Below are 20965 nucleotides of genomic sequence, written 5' to 3' on the forward strand. Positions count from 1 at the left end.
AACCCTGAATGACCTACCATGAGATCAAGAGTGCAGCAAGCATCTATTCCAATATCAGACGGTTGAATCGACTTGTTTGTTACGTGGCCAAACTGACTTCTGTTTTTCTAGCCACTAGTGTCGTGGGCTTTTTTTCTTTTCCCCAACGTACAGCAGCATTGGATTCTTGTTACGTTCTAAAAGATTCTCCACAACTTAAGTCAGAAAGTAAAGAAGAAAAAAACCCCTATTTATTAAAAGTACTCTTTTAACATGCTTTTCTTGAATCAGAAAACAACAATCCTTAAGGGCCTCTTGAGATTTAGAACTTGCACCGTTCCAAAAGTTCTTACACATCCTCAGCTCTGAATGAGCTTCATCAATGGCTTTAGTAGTTATGCATATAATTAAGCATGTTTCATATCTATGATCTGGTGCTACTGAAATAGAAGAGCTATCAGCTGTTCTCAGTCAGACCAGACCGATACTTAGTCAGGTGATTTGCATGAAATAGCACTCCATTCAGAGCCACCTAATTCAAGCTGCCTGTCTATGCAAGTCAGATTAAATATAAATGGCCAAATTATCTTTAATGCCATTATACAGAAGTGAATTGACACCAGGGGTGGATTGGGCTGCGTATCTTTTAATCTTGTGGTTCTGTGTACTTAACAGTATTCTTACAGTGAAAAGACTGACATCTCATTTCTTCATTTTTCACCTGCTTTTGTATTCCCAGCTGCCCGGTCCCCCTGTATCCTAGACGGCACACATATCAGCTAGTCTCTATCTTTAGAATCAAAACAATAAAAATAAAAAGCAGAAGGGCTAAATGGAAAGCACCAACTAGGTAAGACTTACTTGTGGTTACAAAGTAGGCCAGAGGCAGAGATCCTGAGGTTCGCAGACATATTCCTGTTTATTCCTTTGATTCTGGCTTTCCACTCTGCCACCTCCACTTTTCTCTTGCATATTAGAAATTCTTTGGGTTTATTTTAATGTAGAGAAATTACACAGGAAAACTGGTATGGCTAAAAGAGTTGATTGCTTTAAAAGAGTTAGAAGTTCTTGCTCTAAAAGAAAGACTCAGTTTACCAAGGGAACAACACCCACTGAGTATATGGACAGAAAATAAACTGTTTCTTCAATTCTTGTTTCCATACTCTCAAGAGTATTTTTTATTAGTAAATAAAATTAAAATGCACAGATTTTTAAAAAGAGGATTCAAATACTGATCATTGAGGGGTCCACTGTACTAGCTAGCTCTTCTCAAGCATGCTATAGTGGTAACTGTATTTCACTGCCTACTTATCTTCCTATACTAACCAGGTAAAATTTAAAGGTGATATAATGCACAAACTCTTTTTCACTCCTATCTGTTTGTGTGTATCAAAGATCAGATAATCTTCCACTTTGCTCTTTCCTCACTTTTTCTATCTGTTTGTATTTATCAAAGGTTAGTTTTATTTGCCAGCTGGGTGTTAAGCAATACTTACTCCCAGCATAAGTTACTTTAACAAATCAATACTTTTCTATGTGCACAGCAAGAGTTGACCTTAATGCTATCAGTACCAGCCTTCCATCACACTTTACTGTATTTTCACTACTCTAACTGTTTGCCAAAGCAAGTGATTTTAAGCTATTAGCAACACATAGCATACATCTTGCGATCAGTTGCAAATGAAGTTTACCAAGCAGGACAGTATACGTACCAATAGTCTTGCCATTACACAGTCCATTATACAAGAGAACATGGTTAAGTAGCCACTGTTCGTCTGCTCTAAAAGTTTAATTCATGGAGCAGAAAATATACTATCAACCATGTACACCAGATTTAATACTTTATAGTCAGCTGCAGTAGCTTAACACCCACCTAAGGCTGCAGTCTGGGCCCAGCTGCAGGGACTTGTTTCCACAGCCCTAGCTCAGGCAGTGGGACAAATTATGCTAGCGCTCCTGATGGCCTTCAGTGCAACATCTCCTGCTCTGAACTGTTGCTAGCCATGGCTGCTACACCAGGTGACTTTGCTCTGATTTATGAGTAGAGGTATAAGTTTAATAACCTCCAAAAGACAGGTCATGCTACCTTAAATTGCCTCTGTAAATTATGCAGTGAGAATCTGACTGTGGTTTAAGTATGAAAGCTCCTATTCTCTTCAAAGGAAGATCAAGCTACTATGAACAGAGATCACTTTACCTGTTAACGAGAGGGTCCACACAGAGTTTTAACAATCTACTGCCTTCAATGCTCAAGTTGGTTTGCTACAATTTTTAACTGGGGGGAAAAAAGAACCTGCAAGATTTCATGCCCATTACACCAAGTATTCCAACAATTTCTCTCTCACACAGATGTTTCTTTGCAGATTAGCTCTTCAAAAAGATTCACTCCATTAGCAAAAAGAACAGTTTTGATCTAGAAGGGTTGCCTGTACATTTATTTTGTTGCTACTCTCTATGAGTCACTAAAGGCCCCCTTCTACTGCAAGTGTAAGTACCAATGATCACTACTCACAATGATTACAAGGGAGTTCTATCCCCCACTGATGCTGTGGAAAATTCCCCCCGAGTCTTTGGGGCTTGTTTTATTTACTTGAAGGCTGTTCACAATTCTGTTTGCTCACAGGCAAATGAGGAATAATAATGTTTACCACCAACAGGTGCTGTGGAGCTAAAATAATTAAAGCGCTTGTGAGTTACTTAAATAAAGATGCTACAGAGCTACAAAACATCTCCTTTCTAATATGCTACACCAGCTGTCATAACTTGCCTCTTATTTAACAGTTATTGCAAACTAGAAATAAAAAATGAACTGTAAGTACACGGTTACAAAGTAGAAATCATAAAGTAAGTGAAAATGACAGTTTGATTTTACTGCAGTGGATAGAAAAGTTGCTTTTCCAACACATGACCAACAGGAGGATGCTTAGACTCCACTAAATTTGTCTGGAAGAGCTAGCCTGTAAGAAAATGCTTCATGGGACTGAGCCCTATCATATGAATGAATAAACAGAACTTGAGAAAGATGCAAAACTCACAGCCCTCAAACCAATGAAAGATGCTGCCTATCTGACTATATTGCATTTGTTATGATGAGCAGAAACTTTCTGTACAGAGTTTTTAATGCTAAAGAAAACAAACAGAAAGGAAAACCTTGTGCCAAATTTGTTTTTATGATCTTAGCTATCTAGCTTAATAAAATACACTGTCTTAGAAGATGGAGGTTTCTGACTGCATTTCATTAAGGCTAATTTATGCATAATAAGTAAAATTTACTTTTTTTTTAAAAGATGCTTTATACAAGACAATGCTTTGCCTCAGGGACAAAATAATAATAATAATAATAATAATAATAATAATAATAATAATAATAATAATAAAGAAAGGTTTCCTAAGCAGACTAAATTTAATATAATGAATTTCCTCATAGGGAGTCTCAATAGAGTGATCACTAGGGGAAAGAAACTACTGCTGTCTCTATATAGGCATCTTTTTTTCTAGGCAAAATAACTACTGATGGTTTTATTACTGTGTTGTTTAGCCCTTCTGAGAACAGATCCAAACCAGCCACTGTTAATGGCTTATTACTGTAGTATTATTATGGTAGCACCTATAAGACACCGATCAGAAACCTGTTGCAACAGCTGTTGAAAATATATGTAAAAAAGAATTTCTCCCCTCCCCTCAATTTACAATCAAAGTGTAAACCCAGAAAGTACATGCAGATACAGTCAGAAAACACAAGAAAACAATGTGAATATACTGATCAGCATAGCATAGCACATAATCAACGTTTATGGAGTCCTTTGATAAACATCATGGCAAAGAAACAACAAATACAAAGAAAGGAGTAAAACAGATATATACATCTCATGGGAAGCAGTACAGTAAAAACATTAAAAATTCAGATAGTATGTCCTAGAAACATCATAGGTCAATCTGAGATGGGAGCAAGCTTCAATTTACAAAAGGGGAGGGGAAAAAAAAAAAAAGAGAATAGGGCATGTAAGCTGTGGAAAGTAAAGATGGCACAACAAAAGAGCCAATATGTGGAAAGTATGATCAAGCTTTGAACGAAAAAAATTATTTTACAGAAACATTTAGAACAGATATCTGCAGGGCCAAGTTGGATTTTAAAGACTGAAATGAAAAAAACCAGCAGCAGTTACCAGAAGAAAGTCAGGATCAAGAAAATTGTGCACGCTTACCATTAGCGATAACATCTGAGTGACTATTCTCAATCCAAAGCATTATCAAATATAAAATACAACATACACCCAATAGGCTGTTTCAACAGAGGAAAAATTGTGAGTACCTCTGGTGCCCTGTAATGGAAAAGAAAAAAAAAAAGAGCAAGTGACCCCCCAAAAAAAAGGGCTACTAATGCTGTATAGTGCTGAATATAAAGTCTTAGAATTTCTGCTCACATTTTCAAGACGAGAGCAAACTGAACACACAGTCTTAGTCCTTAGTTTTCAAGCACATACAGGACAGAGGTAATTAAATGGGGAGGCTGCAAGTAATCTGATAACTCTATCACCAAAAACTGGCACAAAATTATACTGAGACAGAATCCAAATGTTTATGTTGCTAAAGTGTAAGACACCAAAGGTAGGGGGGGGGTTCTGTCTTTTGAGTTTAAACTTCCAGGATATATTAGACTCATATTTTATATCACTCTTTGCAACCACTTGAGTTTAGAAATTCAGTCTTGATTTTGTATCAGAGCCAAGAGTCTAATCTATTCCTGTAATTAATTGTTTGACTTGACAACAAAACAGTTGACATAAATTGACTGAACAAAATTGCAAGCAACGTCAACACTGTTACTTGGACAGCAGAGCCTACCATGATCTTAAGAGAGAGCCTCTGCATCACTGTCTGTCTAAGCAGATCATACAGAAGGTGGAAGTATTATCACCATTTCACAGGTAGGAAAATCTTTTAAAAGTCAGATGAAGCGGTTATTCCCAGAGGTCTGAGCTCAAACCACCTTAGTTGTAGCTTGGTGCTTCACTCTCAAGAACATCCCAAGCTACCTTACCACCCTTAAGCACAGAGAGGAGTAAGCATTTCTTAGCCGGTTTAGGTGGGACTTCAAGATAGCTGTCTCAAACCTTATTTATCATTGTAACGGCAGCGTCGTCTCCCTTGCCGTACGCTGCTCAGGCAGGGACTCTCTGCAGCTTGGGGCCTCCCACTGCCACAGCCTAAGAGGACTCCCAGAACTGAGACACACATGGTATCATCAACATTTTTTAAATTAGTGAGAGAAGTACCTCAACAATTAAGGCAAATACACATTTTAAACTGCACCTGTTCCAACAGCTTTGGTTTCTGACACCTTAGAGCGCATGGATTTTTTTCCCTGCTGCAACAAATACCTGACGCTTTTTTTTTTAAACAACTATTTTTTTTTTTCCTATAAACGACCCAATTCTAGAGGCTGCGATTTTACAGAAGCATCTAATGCTTCAAAACGGGAGGCCGCTTGGAAAACTGGTTGTATTTGTCGCTGCGTAGATGCCATAACGGTACCTCCTCAGACACCGCACCCGGGGTTCCCCGCCGCACTCCCTCCTCCGGCGGCACCGGGCCGAGTCCACCCCAGCACCTCACGCACCGCTAAGAGCGACGGCTCTCCAGCAGCACCTCCGCCGGGTCGACCCCGGGGCGGCCAGGCGGGGCGCGGCCGGGCCGCTGGCACGCAGCTACCGGCCGCTCCTCGCGGTACCTCAGCGCGGCGCGAAAAAGGAGCGCACCGCCCTCGGCCGCGGCGGGGGAGAAGAGGGGAGAGTCCTTCCCGCCACAGAGGGCCGGGGCGCAGAGGGACGCGGGAAATCCCTGACACCGGGGGCGGGCGGGAGCCGAAGGAGCGCTGCCGCAGCGGCGGTGGCCGCGAGGGGTGGGCGTGTCCTTGTGGCCGCGGGGGCGGGGCGTGCTGCTCTCCGCGCGCCGGTTCCGGTGTCGAGGCGGGCGCGGGTGTTCTCGGGCCTCGGTGAGCCCGCGGTGCTTGGGAGCATCATGGCTGCAGCCGCGTGGATGCCTACGGTGAGCGAGGGGGGACAAGCTCTTTCACCGTGGCGCGCGCCTGGGTGACCTTGGCCTCGGTGGCGCCTGAAGCGGTGCCGCCGCCGGAGGCTGCCCGTCCGCCCGCCCGCAAGGTCGCGGCCCTCCGCCGGGCCCTGGCAGCGCTCCCGAGGGGCGGAGGGCCGCAGGGCTCGCGGCCCAGCGGCGGTGGGCTCTCTCTCCCCCCACCCCCCTTTCCCCGGGCCGGACCCCCGGGGCGGCGGCGGCGGCGGGAAGGGTCCGTGGCGGGCCGTTACTCGAACGGCCGAGCCGGGCCGGGGCGGGGGGAGCGCCGCGCCATCCTTCCCGGCCGCGGCCCGGCGGGGAGGTCGCGCCGTAGAGGTCAGCGCCTTGGCGGGGGCCAAGTCGGGCCGCGGAGGGGATCAGCCCCCGGGCATTCCCCCACACACACCCCACACCCCCGCCCGGGACCGATCGTGCGCGGCTTACCGACAGCACCGGCTAAAAACGTCATTCCTGAAAAGAGCCTGCCGTGCCAGTCGTGACAGAGTCTGCCTGGGGAAACGAGAGCTGCCGTGCGACGTTCTGCCCAATTCCTTTCGGGCCCAATACCTGTCCTTTGGGATTTGCTGGGTCTGATCTCTGCCGAAACGCAGCCGTCATTCCTGGGGCTGTCGCGGAGACGCTGCTGCTCTTTGCCTTGAGCAAATGAAATTTCTTTCGCGTCTTTAAGTAGCAGCCTGTTGGAGGCTAACTCATGGAGGAAGCCCCACTTCATGTATGTGCTAAAACATGGAAGAACTGTCAAGAGTTAATCTCAACTCATGACTTTAAGGTCAGAATGGATAGGTTTTGTTTAGCCTGATTCTCTGCTAGCGTTACAGATGTTGAACTTGAGCATAACCTGCCAGGCCCATGATTTCTGGCAAGACAGACCGTTCCCTTTCCAGGGCTACTCTGGAGTGTGAATCCTGACTCACTATGCAGGAACTGTATCACGAGGGCACTTACGCTAGTCAACTTCACGTTTTCATTTAATTGCTCCAGCTGCTGCTTCAAACATGTGGCTTGCTATGGTAAACGTTGCTTGCCTGCTGCAATGACCTTGTACATCTCACGCTGGGTTACAAGTAAAGATAAATTCTAGCTTAAATTACTCCTCCCACAGCATTCATTAGAACATACACGGGAATTGTATTGTTTCTAGTTGTTTCTGTTAGCACCAACACAGTTTGTCACTTTTGCCATACAGCTCTATTTAAGCATACATGTCGGTAAAGATCACAGAGAACAAATACAAGTTGGACAAGGGAGGAATACAAATTGTCAAGTATGTTCTTATCTAGCCTGATAGCTGCAGACAGACTAGATACATGAGTATGGTAGAATTGAAGCAGTGCGAGTCTGTTCACACTTAGAAGTCTTCTGACTCTTAAGTTGCAGAGGCATGAAAAATCCTAGAGAGGAGGGTAAGATTGGGAGGCCGTGATTTTTCTGCAGTTAAGTATCAATACTGATACAATTGGGGATTTTGTCCATGGTGCTCAGCTAGGCAAGAGGTAAAGCTGAGGTAATCATCCCAGTTTTGCAGCTTAATGCCAGTTCGTAATATTCAGATGTTAGAAAGCGTAATTCTTTGACTATGCTGTGTAGACTTGTTGCTATGGTGAATTTTGTCTTTAATGTGCATTTCGATTATGCTTTTTAAAAACTGTCAGGCACACAGAAGGCAACAGTACAAAACCTACAGATGTAAAAGGTGGAAGAACAAAATTCGCCACAGTTTGAATGGAAGTGACACTAATGCAAAGTAGTTTTGGAAACGTTACCTAAAATGTGTAAAGATACTTGCCACCCAACTGTAATGACAGTGTTTGATTTTTCAGTTTGCTTTCCACGGATCTTGATCCTTAGCGTATCATCTATTTAATTAGAGTTACTGCAACCTTATTTCAAATGTGTAGTATGTGAGGGCTCAGGTTATTGTGCGGTAACTTTCCCTCACCCCCAGGCAAGACAGGAGAGTACAGCGCATAGCAAAGCGGGGCTGTCCTAGGTTTACCTTGTGCTCAGAATACGCACGTGAGGTGTCAGTGCACAGAATGTTAGAGAGCAACTTGGCAAAGTGTTACTCTCTTTGTTTCATTTGGATTTTTATATGAGTTTGAGATAGGAAATTTAAAGCAATATGATTTTAAAATACAGGTTTGCTGCAATATTGTTAATTTTTTAAAATCCCACTTGTGTAGTAACATAGCTTCTTTTTCTTTTATATTCCTGCAGGTTTCTCGATTGCTAGGTGCTTTCAAAAACCAAAAACAGGTGACCAGAAGTTTTGGTAGTGCTGTGAGTATAATAGTACCTTCTTTTTCTTTTAAGAAGTTTCTCAAGAAAGGGGTTCAGAAATTTACTTTAATAAGATTGCTGTTGTTATTATTACAGTCTCAAAAAATAAGGCCTAAATAAGTGAACATATATGCTCTTAATGCCATGCTGGATTTCTATTGGTTAATTACTGTCTTTGGCAATTGTGTATTAAAGTGTGATAACACAAAAGGCTCTAGCAAAAGATAGAGATGGCATGAAAACTTTTCACAAAATAAGCCAGTCTTCTGAAACTCATCTGGAAATGGGCAAATATTGGGCACAGTAGAAAGTTTGTTGAGAAGCTTCTCATTTTCTTTATTTTGCAGACTTTCCTCCAAGCACTAGATTTACTTTACTGCTGCTTTTAGAATACCTTGCATCTAAAGCTCTGCCTTTTCAAGGCCCTCTTTAAAGTATTTTAGACACTGATTGTGTATTTCCTTGTAGATGTTTTACCTTCTTTATGTGTATGTGTTTGAAGTGCCCACAGGCCTTTTTTTTCAGTGAAGGCAGCCTTGAAAACTGCTCGGGCAGAAGCAGGGCTCAGCACCACTGCATGCACCCTTAAGCAGATCTTAATTTTAAAGAGGAACTGTGGCTTTTAATTACAAGTTTTGTAGAACAGCAGGTAGAAGAGCTAGAAAAGAAACTGAAGGGTCGCTCACATTTTATATGGTATACAAAGATTTAGAAGGTGAGGCACCTCCGGTTCTATTTATACCACATTACTGTTGCAGATGGAATGTTCTCTGGCTCAGGTGGAGTCCTGCTGTGCTGTGATGCAACAACACAAGACAGCACAAAACTAATCTTGAGGCATTCCATCAGTTATGCGCTTGCTCAACAGCAGTGTTCTTTTATCTGAAGCTCTGCTTCTTTTGACATGCACAGTGATTTTCTTTGGCTCAAATTAGTTAAAGAATCAGTCAATATGTACTGAAATCCTCAATATTTTTTGTGGAGAAGGATGAAACATACCTTGTGAGTTGATTCTAATTGGGGGTTTTGCAAATAATGCTGTATCTGAGCTGCCTTTTTGTAGGTAATAATGAACCCTTACAAAACTGTTGGAAATCTTTAAATAAAAAGAGCTGGGGCACATACACTTAGAATAGTGATCATAATTTTTTTTTTTATCAAAGCAGAGTACTTTCTTCCTGTTATTCAGTGAGCATAGGCTGTGCAATTTATTTCATCTGTTTGACAATGATAAAAGAAACAAGACTGAGAACATTATGGGAGGAAAATAACTTGGTATTGTTAAAAATGGGTCTGAGATTTTTACAAAGTCACTTGAGAAGTTTAGATATGCATGACTTTTTTTTTTTAAGGTGAATGTAGCTTTTCATAAATTTATGCTTTTCTAGCATGTGTCAGTATTATGCAGCATGTTGATAATATTGGAGACACATGGGTAGCAGAGCCATAACTAGGTGATATTATGTCCTCTCCAAATTTCAAGAAGAAAGCATGCTGAGATCATTCATTTCAAGGAGTGCTGAGCAGGAACCTGCCTTTCAGGTTAAATCTCTGTGTTTTGAAATAGGAATAGATAGTGGGCAGATTTTTAAACAATTCTCTCAAAACTTTTGCACGCTCCCTTTGAAAGCAAGCTGGTCATTCTCACTCTGTCCAGTACTGCTATTCTTCACAGTGAATATTTGGTAACTGAAACTTTCTTTTCTTTTCTAGTAGTTTGTTGGTTCCTACAACACATGAAAATGTTTTCTATGTAGAAGACAAGCATTCATTTGTTGTACTACTGATACTTCTTTACCTAGGTACAAACAGTAACTTTAATCCCAGGAGATGGCATAGGACCCGAGATTTCTGCTGCTGTCATGAAGATCTTTGATGCTGCCAAAGTAAGTTGTATTTGTCTTGCTGTAAGCGTTGTAAGTTTAACTACAACTACAACAACAAGTAGGCATATTTAAAATGTTTTCTCTAACTTCCAAAAGATCAAGTCATGTTTAAGCTATTAAAACTTCTTGACAATAGGAGTCTGAAGATTCAGCTAATAAAAGATAGGATTGTGATATCAAGACAGGGCTTGAAACTGTTAGCTGGCAGAAGAGTAGAGAGTTGAGAGCAAACGCGGTGTTTAATTTTTGGAAATATCAACTCAATATATCATATGAAATCATCTTGTTGATGTAGCAATCCTGAGCAACTCATAGAAGATGTTCTTTCGTTCATTGTGACTTTCAGTGCAAATGAAAGCGTCTGTGAAAGGACTGGCTTATTCTTAGAAACCAAACTGCTGCACTGCCAAACACATTCATTCACTAAGTATATCCAAGAACTGTTTTAGTACCTATCTGAGGAACTTCACCAGAATTTGTTGAGTTTCCTTGAAAGGAAATACAGCTCTTCAAGAGAGATGCCTGTTAAATCGTTCCACATTAGTAACAGTACCAAGGCATACTCCCTTTCTATGACAACTATCTGACTTAGATTTGGAAAAACTGAAGTTCTCTTTAGTTATGTATGAAAACCTTACAATAGTTTTGGTTGTTTCTGGGGAGTCAAGCAGGATGCATGGAGGAATAAAACCTAAGTTTGTGTGTGAGTGCATGTTTGCAATACTTAATCAGATTTGTTTGTTTTAAAGGGGATTATCTAGTACGTTATGCCTAGATTGGTTCTGTTTGCTTATGAAAGCCCTTGTACCTTTTCCTTTATGGTCCTTCCTGATGAAATGAATGGGTGGCAGCCTGTCTCTGCTTAGAAGATTCCTGTGGTGAATGCAAATTCAGAAAGCATTGCAGAACATTTGCAGATTTTCAGTTAGATAACATATATATGTATCTCTCTGTTATATACTGTCTTCCAGGCAGTATGGATGATGAATTCTCAATGAATTCAGTTTTCAAATGTCTTGTCTCTTGTATACAAGAAACTCAACAGCTTTAGGAGCTTGAAAGAAATAGCATGTATCTTGCAATTCTAATGATTTCCATGTATATGACACCGAGGGAGACATTGAGTATTCAAGTTTATGATGATACGTTGCTCATACTATGTCATTTTCACTTACTTAATTACATTTTTTTTTAATTGTTTCTTTTTGAGTTCAAACATCTCATGCTTACTCTCGCTCACCAGAGAGAAATAGTTTAGGAAGGCCTGCACAAAATTCCTCATGCACCTTTTTGTGAAATGGAAGTTAAAACTTTAAGCAAAAGTCATGATATATAAGTTAACATAGAGTAAATGTGTTTAGGCTCCTATTCAGTGGGAAGAGAGGAATGTTACAGCTATCCAAGGACCAGGAGGGAAGTGGATGATACCTCCAGATGCCAAAGAATCCATGGATAAAAACAAAATGGGATTAAAAGGTACTTTAGGGGTTAATACAAAGATACTAAATACTGTTGTTTTTATCGTGAGTCTGATTTAAAGTCGAAGTCCTTCATCTGTAGCACAATAAAATGGCTAATTATAGGGGACAGCCTATCAGGTAGTCTTCTGTAATCTTAAAACAGTCCTTAATTTCAAAGCCATAACTCTCATAGATCTTCTAGGAAGTACATTAAAGGCGGGTATTACTACATACCAACCTTTGGACTCTATGCAGAATGCATTTCTAATGCTATTGATACAGCTATATTCCTAATGAATAGTATCTTTTTATGTTGTTTTCAGTGAAGACCTTTTGTAAAAACTCCTATTCCGGTTAAGGGTTGCAATTTGGCCTTTAAACAGCTGATTAATATCACTGTGTAGTACTGTACAACACAGAGAATTCCTGTGGCATTTCAGCAACAGGGTTAAATAGGAATTTGGAGATCCTCTGAAAGAGTACCACTTTACCTAGAATTTCAACTCTAAAATTCATGGAGGGGTTTAACTTCTCATTCATTCTTTTTTTTTTTTTTTTTTTTTTTTTTCTTTCCCCTTCAGGGCCTTTAAAGACCCCAATTGCTGCAGGGCATCCATCAATGAATCTGCTTCTGCGTAAAACCTTTGACCTTTATGCAAATGTACGTCCCTGTGTCTCAATTGAAGGGTATAAAACCCCATATACAGATGTGAATATTGTCACAATTCGAGAGAACACAGAAGGCGAATACAGTGGAATTGAGCATGTGGTATGTTGCTGGAAGTGTTGTGTTTCTGGCGGGTTTTCTGCGTTTCATGAATGATAATTTTGCCCATCTTAGGCCTAGTACTAAGAGGTTGGGTGGTGTTTTTTAAGTTTGCTACCTATAAAAAAGTTATTTTATTGTGAAATGCGTTGTTGAGACTGCCTCACTCAGAATTCTACTATTTTGTTCCAAACATTCATACTAGTGACTTGAAAAATGAGCTTATGTTTTTACTATCAATGCAACTACTGTCTTTCAGATTGTTGAAGGTGTTGTGCAAAGCATCAAGCTAATCACAGAAGAAGCTAGCAAGCGTATTGCAGAATTTGCTTTTGAGTACGCCAGAAATAATCAGAGAAGCCATGTTACTGCTGTGCACAAGGCAAATATTATGTATGCTGACACTTCTTTTTGAGAAGAACAAGAAATAGTAATATGCATTTAATTATAAATAACTTTTTAAATTTTCCTCAAATGTATAACGTCTGTTGATGCTACTGGGAGTAAGTAAAATGGGAAATAAGTAAAGTAAATGCCTCCTAAGTAAAATAGGCAATACTTACCCAGTACTGATAGGGCTGTAATAATTATGTACTAATGTTTTTATTAGTAAGTTTGTAGTAATCCTATGACTTTCCTTGCAAAGCTCTTATTTTAAAAATAGTCTTAAATTAGAAAAATGAATTTAAAAACTGAGGATGAAAATGGCTAGTGTCTTTAACAGTTTCCAAGCCACTTTGTGCTGAACTGAGTCATAACATGTGTGATGCTACGTGACACCACCTTTACAAACTCAGTAAGCCTTTAGTAAATGAATATGAGTCATTCTGAGAATTAAAGTATGCCTGTTAAACTACTGATACAAAAATTCTAAGAGGAATTTTAAAAGGCATAACTTCTCTGATAATATATATTTAAAATATTATTTATATTTAACATAAGGGATAATAAGTCACAAATTAAGTTTCTGCACTCTAATATTTTTGTTTAATACTCTGCTGCATGCATTTTTCTTTATCTTCAGTATTGTTTACTTAAAATAACTGCAATATTCTCTTGTTTATTTAATTGCAGGAGAATGTCTGATGGGCTTTTCTTGAGAAAATGCAGGGAGGCAGCAGAAAACTGTAAAGATATTAAATTTAATGAAATGTATCTGGATACTGTGTGTCTGAATGTGAGTATTTATATGTTTTAATTGTGGATATTTTTTCATTTAAATTCTTAACCTTAATGAAAATACACTTCTTTCTAGATGGTTCAAGATCCATCACAATTTGATGTACTTGTTATGCCAAACTTGTATGGTGACATCCTCAGGTATGGAGATTTTATTTAAACTAACCCAATGTATAAAATATTGTTACTTTCCAGACAGTTATTCAGGTTATATGCTAGCCAGATGGTGATGATTTTATGCATCCAGAGTTTAAAACTTTATAAATCAAACTTTAAATGGGAAAAAAGGATGGTATTATTACACTTCAATTATTAATATATTTTTGGGAGGGGCTATATGATAGCTTATAGAGGCTATGAATATTGTTCAGATGGGGCAGAAGAGAAATTTTTCCAAATGCGTGAAAAATTTAATGGCTTAAATTGTAATAAAGAATGCTTAGTTAGATGTTGGGGAAAAAACTCTCTAATCTTAAGCACTAAAATAGATGTAAAATAGATTGTATAAAATGACTGTAGGACCATGATGTTTACAGCAAGCTAGCCACACAGTTAAATGATTCTGCATAGTCACTGAAGAATGAAATGTATGGCCTCTTAATGTCATACCAGCTCTTGTTTTATGTATTGTATTTTTCCCTTACCTTCAAATTAAATTTCATATTTTAATAACATTAATACTAGAGGTACTTGATGTCCTGAAGGCAAAATCCGTCAGCACACATTTTCCATTCTGTAAAATGTTTAGGTAGAGTGTAAATTCAATTAAATACTGCATGTAAAATTAAGCATCTTAACCTGAACTTTTAAGTGTATAACATAACATTGCTTCTCTTTGCATCTCTAAGGGGAGATTGAGAAAATAGCTTGAATCAGAATTTGTTTAAAAGTTCAACAATGATTTACATCTTAGAATCCATCTCCTGTTTTTGTACAGATAATAAATGTAAAGGTAACTTACACATAAGAAGAAATGCTTGTTGAGCTTCTCTTAAAACTACACTTTCTCTATGATAAGGCTGTTTGTCACCTTTAAGAAAAATCAGACTCCAATTAATTCTTCTTGCCTTAAGAATTGGTAGAGTCCATAGGGCCCTCACAGCAGTTGTTATGCTGTTAACTAAAAGAGATCAAATCAGATGAGTCCCATGATCAGTACTATTTTAACTCACTTCACCTAGTTCTATATCACCCATTTTAAAGTTCTCATAGAAATTCCATAAAGAATTCCATACTTCTAAAAAATTTTCAATAAATTTGAGTCTGTTCTTGAAGAAGGGCACTCCGTCACTGGGGAAAGTCTCACCTGCAGTGCTTTTTTAAAGCATGAACATAATGCCAAACAGGCTTCTTGGACTGAACAGGTACAGAAGGAGATCTCTTACCTTGAAGCATTAAATACCTACAGCAACAAATGTAGACTGTATCCATTTTTTTCCCCAGACTCTATACAATTAAAGCCAATTGGTTTATTTTAGCTTAAACTTAAAATATTGTTCTGCAAGGTCATCCACCCTTTTCTGCTTATTAGTCCTTGGTTAGCTAAGTTGTAGGCAATAAAACAGTATGCTAAAATATCAAGAGTTTTAAGAGCCTTGTTTATCAGTATGTTCAGCTTTGAGGGTACAGTATAATGACTATAGGCACAGTTGGTTTGTCCTTCCCCATGTTAATTTTGGAGGAAAGCAAATGCAGATTGGTTACGTCTGATGATCTGCTCATGTCAGACTTGTGACTTATTGGCTGTTCAGTAAACAGAGGGGGAAAGCTAGTCTGGTGTCACTCAGAACATGTTCCTTAAGCTACATGCAATAAACTTTAAAACTACTATTCATTCACCTACCCAAGCAAAATTCTTCTAAGTTTTCTAGAAGGACTTTACATATGAAAAGTAGTTCTGTAGCCTCTTCAGAGGAAATAAGACTTCTGGATTGTTACAGGGAACTGTACATTACAATTTTTGCTAGTTTTTGAGACTACTTCTGTGCTTTGAGTACCTTTTGCTGTGCCTGTGTGTTAATCAGCTTTATTCTAGTATTTGAAATTTCCTTTTAATTTTCCTTTATTAAATTGTCTCCTGCTAGTAGTCCTACAAATTTTCAAATGTTCAATGGAGTACAAGTGGCTAACAGCATCTATTCTTTCCCAATATTATTCACAGACTGTGTGGGTATATAAGCTAAGTTATTGCTGCAATAAAATGAGAAACAAAAAATATTTTAATACCTTGCAGAGAGGCAACTGTATATGGAAAAACTTCAGGGTTTTTCTGTTTCTTGGGTTTGGGTTTTTTTTCAGTGACTTGTGTGCTGGATTGATTGGGGGTCTTGGAGTAACACCAAGTGGAAATATTGGTGCTAATGGAGTTGCAATTTTTGAATCGGTAAGTCTTCTTACGCAAGGTATAGTAGTAATAACTACTTTGTCTCAACCTGAGAATCTAAAATTTTTCCATGACATACAACGTGGCTGTCATTTAACTAAGTTCTCTGTAAAACTGTTTTTTACTGTGAAGATGCTGAAGCATTACCCAGAGACAGTATTTATAAAGTATGTATTACACAGAATTTTTTGCATGTCCTTTTACTGACACTTTGTTTTCCCTCTTTTTCATAAGATAAATACCCTCTGTGAAATAGAACTTGAGGGGCACAATTGGGAGATACTAGGTGATCTAGTTCCCCCTTTCTGATGCCTTTGAACTGAATTGTTCTGATCTTTCCTATCTCCTTTCCACTAAATGTATCACAGTGAAGTCAGTTCTATTTTAACATGCTTGTGCTCAAGGACTATGTTTCAGGTTGCTTGCATACACTTGAATTGCCTAGGACATTTTAATCAGCATATTGACATCGTAACAGATAGGTTCACTTTTATTTCTAGGTTCATGGCACGGCACCAGACATTGCAGGAAAAGATTTGGCAAATCCAACTGCCCTTCTTCTGAGTGCTGTAATGATGTTGCGTCACATGGGACTACACAAACATGCCACAAAAATTGAGACAGCTTGCTTTGATACAATTAAAGATGGAAAGGTAATATGAGGGTGTGCAAATAAATGCAGTGAATTAAAATCATACTGTATCACAGCAAAAATTAACGTAGAACATTAACACCAGAACAGTGGATGACCTGCTGTGCTAGTGTGACACATGAGCAGTGCCGCTATCCTTCTCTGATAGTAATTATATTATCTTTGGTGGTATTAAATCTGCCTAGCTCAGTAATAAGGACAGGCTGTAGCATTCCTTATGTCTCAGTAATGCTCATCTTGCATTTCCACAGCTTTGTTAACTCTAAAAGCTAGAGCTGGATGGCTGTTTTTCAAGGGGATTAGAGTTTTAAGTAACTAGTGATATTTCACTTGTGAAGTTTATAATGCATACAAAGCATATGTATTTAAGTCTGGATCCTGAAGTGAAGGACACTCATTTGCCTTTCATAGGCTTAATCATGCACTTTATTTATAGCATTTCAGTCCTGACTGTAATACTTTTGCTCCTATTTTTTCAGGTCAGTTATTTTCTTTTTTCCTCCTAACTGCTTTCACTCCTTTCTGGACTACAAAAGAACAGTTTTTATCCAGTATTTACTTTTTCCCTTAAGATTGTATGTGATTTCCCTTTGGGAGTAAATGTCTCCAGATGCAAGACTCAAATGGGATATTATGGGATATTCGGGGGTGGGGGCTTATGCTCTGAAACCTGACTTGAATTTGTGCTTTTAACATTATTGGTTCACTCATCTACTTTGACATCCACCTTTTCAAAACATAGCTGGAAAGATCCTGAAGATTGCAGTTAAAGAGGATTAGCAGTTAGCCGTGGTGGTTCAACTATCTCGGGCAGGAGCATAAGCAGCTGCTTTGTAATTAAAAGTAACAAGCACGCTTAAACAAAAAGCTGTCATAATTTCATAAGTGGTCTATTTGCAGCTATCTTACTGTGTGTAGAAGCCAGTTAAAAAAAAATATCTAAACTTACAAGTGAATAAAGAGGTGCTCCTGTAAAGTTCCTATTTACTGCTCTGGAAATGAAATCCTCCATCTGCAGGTCAGTAATTCTATGGAAGATAACATAGTGCAAGTTTTGTGACATGGCTACTTGTTTACTAGTTACTTACAATGTTATGATTATATGCTCAGAATGGACAGAATCTTTTTAAATTGAAAAAAGCATAATGCAGTTAAAATGACAAGATCCTAAAATAGTAACCTTGATTGCCTTTCATGCTTGCTATTTCTCCCTTTCCTCCCTTCCCCCCAGCCATTTAATAAAGATCTGTGTGTGTGTCATGTAAGGGGAAAACTAATGATTTTAAATTATCTCCTAGACTGCTTTAATCTAGCTAGGTTGGACAAGCAATGTTGCCCACTTTTTTTTTTTCTTTTTTTTTTTTTTTTAATTTTTCTATCTTAATGCTGCCAGACAGGAGTTGTACTTGATGAAAAAGTTTCTTTTAACTCTGCATTTTTCCATCTCTTAACTAAACTAAGCAAACTTAAAGAACTGTTAACATGGCAGTATTAAGAGCTATGTGTGCTTTTTCTGTGTGGGTTTCCTTTTAAAACAAAACAAAACAAACAACAAGACCCAAAAATCTTACTGAATTACTCTCAATTTGTTGCCTTTGTGCTGAGCCTTCATATATGAATTTTACTTCAAAAGGACAAACTTCTTACTGAAAATCTAAATACTTAACAGTCAATTATACTGTTATGTGGCCAGGGGACTTTGGAGAGGTTTGTCCAAAGTCTTCTCTACTTGCTTCAATCTGCAGAGTCCTTACTGATGGCTATAAGAAACTTCATGTATTCCTTCTGACCCCTATTTAGTATCCATACACAACATATAAGGTGAACATCTAGAACTGTTCAGAGACAAGACTAGCCCTGTAAAACATTTTAGTAATACTGTTTTTTCTTTCTTTCAGGTCTTGACAAAAGACTTGGGAGGTAGCGCCAAGTGTTCGGAATTCACAGAGGAGATCTGCCGCAGAGTACAGGACACAGACTAAGCTTTTCTCATTCTAATAACTCCAGAAGGACACATCACACAAAGTACATTATATATAACCTGATAACCATATGCATATAGTTTGCTTGTCTCTTAAGAGAGCAAACTTTTTAGTTAGGGCTTCTTCATTAATAAATTTAGTCCAAATGGCTACAAATGATGCTTGTGCTTGCTTTCAGTGGACTTAGAAAAGTGCTTTGTGTTATTTATTTATTTTTTTTCTATCTGGTGAACATTTTTATGTAAGTGAATTCTTTTATCGCCACTGTAACTGTCTACCATTTTTCATTTCAACTAGAGGTTTTTACTTTCCACAAAGAAAAATTATGCAAATAAACCAGTAACAGAATTAGTGAAATGTAAAAGCACCTTAATGGTTAAAACCTATTTTACTGATCTTACTGAAATTTAAAAGAGAGGTTTTCAGCCTAACAATAGCACAAGATGACCTTCATGAACAGAAACAGGTATAAAATAACTTAAAATAGCAATTTCATGTTAAAAGCAATGAAAAAAACAGTTTAGATACTCTGGTGATTCATTAAATATAGCCTTGCCCTCCAAGGGCATGAATAAAGAAATACAATATTCTAGAGATTTAATCAAGTTGTGTATTTTAAAAAAAGCCCACAACCATTAACCAGAAAGGGTTGAGATTTAATGTTGAAGTAAAATTGTTTTTCAAATCTATATATCAAAACAATTCTTAGAAGCTTTCCTCTCTGAAACACACTTTACAACAGAGTTCTAATGAGAGTAAATTATACAAAATTACTTCTGCCCTATATTGTGAGGGGAAAGTACTAACTTTGCAAATTTATACTAAATATTTCATGACTTCTGCTAGAATGCTTTCTGTGTTGTAGTTTTATGCATAGTCTGTTCAGTGTGTCTTACTGTATTAATTTTATTATAGAAATTCTGAATGTAAGGGACTAGTCCTAAATGGATTAAGACAGATCGAAGGTTTGGTTCTGGTGCCTATGTTCCAGAAACACATTTCATCCCTATTCAAGGGGATCCAAGACTATTTTTTCCCTGCTTACGAAGCTTAATGGGCACAAAAGCAACTCTTTTCCCTCCCTTCTTCATCACATACAGATCATCATATGAGTCATTGTAATCTGTATGCCTTAAGGTATGCTTCCATTAGTACACCCTACAATAAAATGTATATTTTAAAACTCAACTATAGCACAGGATTATCCCTACTGCCAGAAACAGGCTTCTTAAAGCTTAATTCTATTAATAGATATTATTCTACTTATCTACTTTCTATTAAGACTGTTTAGGCTGGCTGTTTCAGAAGTAAAAATCAATTTTGAGTAACAACTTCTAGTGTCACTCTATAAAGTAAGCATCCCAGCTTTTTTTATACAGTCTAACAACATGTTGGAGGAGGGACAATGAGCTTTATTCCTCGTGCACTCTGCTTTTGGTGAATAGGGCAACATTTCTTTCTGTGTTTTACAAGCTGCTGCTTCCTTGTTTCCTTTAGATCAATATTGTTAAAGTACTTCTGAATTACCATTGCACACAAAATGGGAAAAAATAAACTTTTCAAAGTCGTGTTGCTTGTTTTGTTTTTATAATCCTAGGCTGCCATCTCGTCTTACGTGTTGAGCTGATTATTGGTACTTGCAACAAATCTTAAGTCTGTAAGATGTGTTAAGACTGGTAATAGAGCTTTCCTGGAAATAATATCCTATTCTGCCTGATTTTTATTTTTTTTTTGGTCAAGAACAGTGGCTGTAGCTTGCCTGCTTGTGTTAGCTATTTTAACTCTACCAAAGATCACTTAGTAACAGCAAACCTTCAGACAACTTTGTCAAGTATGTCTGCCACATAATAGGATTTACTTTTTATATGGGGAAGAAGAAATGCAGCTCACATTTGTCAGAATTAGTATAATGTGAACATTTAAACATGTAGATACACACTGATAAACATTGCTTCTAAACTCTTGCTTAAAAAAAAAAAAAGTGCTGTAAACAATTTAAAAGAAGTTTCTGTTTTAAATAGCGCTTTAATGTGAGAGCGCCTGTATTTGGTACTTTATGTCTTTCAGTCTTAGGGAGCTATTCCCCCAACTTTTTTGACTGTTTTTAGGAGAAATAGTAATGCTTATTTCAACATGGATTTAAGAAATGATGAGCTGCTGTTTTCACAGGAGTCTGAATACTAGCCCCAAAGAGTGTCTATAGGTTCTGAAATGTTGTGTTAGTGAACAAAAAGAAACTCTGCTCTGCGAGGGAAAAAAACAGCCCTTTTGATTTTTTTTTTTTTTTTTTAATAATTATCTTTAT

The 20965-nt window shown here is 38.2% G+C and overlaps 2 protein-coding genes across 9 annotated transcripts in view; one reads left to right on the forward strand and one right to left on the reverse strand.

Annotated features, from left to right (window-relative positions):
- The window catches only part of CIB2 (calcium and integrin binding family member 2), a 55523-nt gene extending 48571 nt beyond the window's left edge, over positions 1-6952 (reverse strand). The window contains exons 1-3 of one of the 7 annotated variants that reach the window (XM_075045549.1): positions 4185-4266; positions 841-1010; positions 18-194 (exon numbers count right to left, since the gene is read on the reverse strand). In XM_075045549.1, coding sequence (XP_074901650.1) covers positions 18-20 — 3 coding nt within the window. In that variant the 5' untranslated portion in view covers positions 21-194; positions 841-1010; positions 4185-4266. Of the gene's footprint in view, positions 1-17; positions 195-840; positions 3505-4184; positions 4302-5514; positions 5639-6495 lie in introns of those variants that run through there. The other 6 variants (XM_075045547.1, XM_075045544.1, XM_075045546.1 and 3 more) reach the window with 6 other exon arrangements.
- On the forward strand, positions 5877-20229 carry IDH3A (isocitrate dehydrogenase (NAD(+)) 3 catalytic subunit alpha). 2 transcript variants are annotated; one of them, XR_012652834.1, is made up of 12 exons: positions 5877-6027; positions 8290-8352; positions 10155-10238; positions 11600-11714; positions 12280-12467; positions 12724-12857; positions 13539-13641; positions 13720-13784; positions 15942-16026; positions 16527-16679; positions 17579-17696; positions 18577-20229. XR_012652834.1 is itself a non-coding variant. In XM_075045541.1 (11 exons), the coding sequence occupies exons 1-11, from the start codon at positions 6001-6003 to the stop codon at positions 18658-18660; spliced, it is 1101 nt and encodes a 366-aa protein (XP_074901642.1). In that variant the 5' UTR covers positions 5879-6000; the 3' UTR covers positions 18661-20229. The 2 variants fall into 2 exon arrangements, 1 of the variants encoding a protein (XP_074901642.1); XM_075045541.1 differs by lacking the exon at positions 17579-17696 and having other exon boundaries at positions 5879-6027.
- Positions 20230-20965: the final 736 nt, after the last annotated feature.

This window comes from Buteo buteo, chromosome 13, assembly GCF_964188355.1.
Source record: "Buteo buteo chromosome 13, bButBut1.hap1.1, whole genome shotgun sequence".
In the NCBI taxonomy this organism is placed as follows: Eukaryota; Metazoa; Chordata; class Aves; order Accipitriformes; family Accipitridae; genus Buteo; species Buteo buteo.

Bases quoted from the DNA above. Each gene is read 5' to 3' on its own strand.
- IDH3A (XM_075045541.1), top strand. From the start codon at position 6,001: ATGGCTGCAGCCGCGTGGATGCCTACG. The intron at 10,239-11,599 runs GTAAGTTGTATT...AAATGTGTTTAG, and splicing joins AGATCTTTGATGCTGCCAAA to GCTCCTATTCAGTGGGAAGA. The intron at 11,715-12,279 runs GTACTTTAGGGG...TTTCCCCTTCAG, and splicing joins AAACAAAATGGGATTAAAAG to GGCCTTTAAAGACCCCAATT.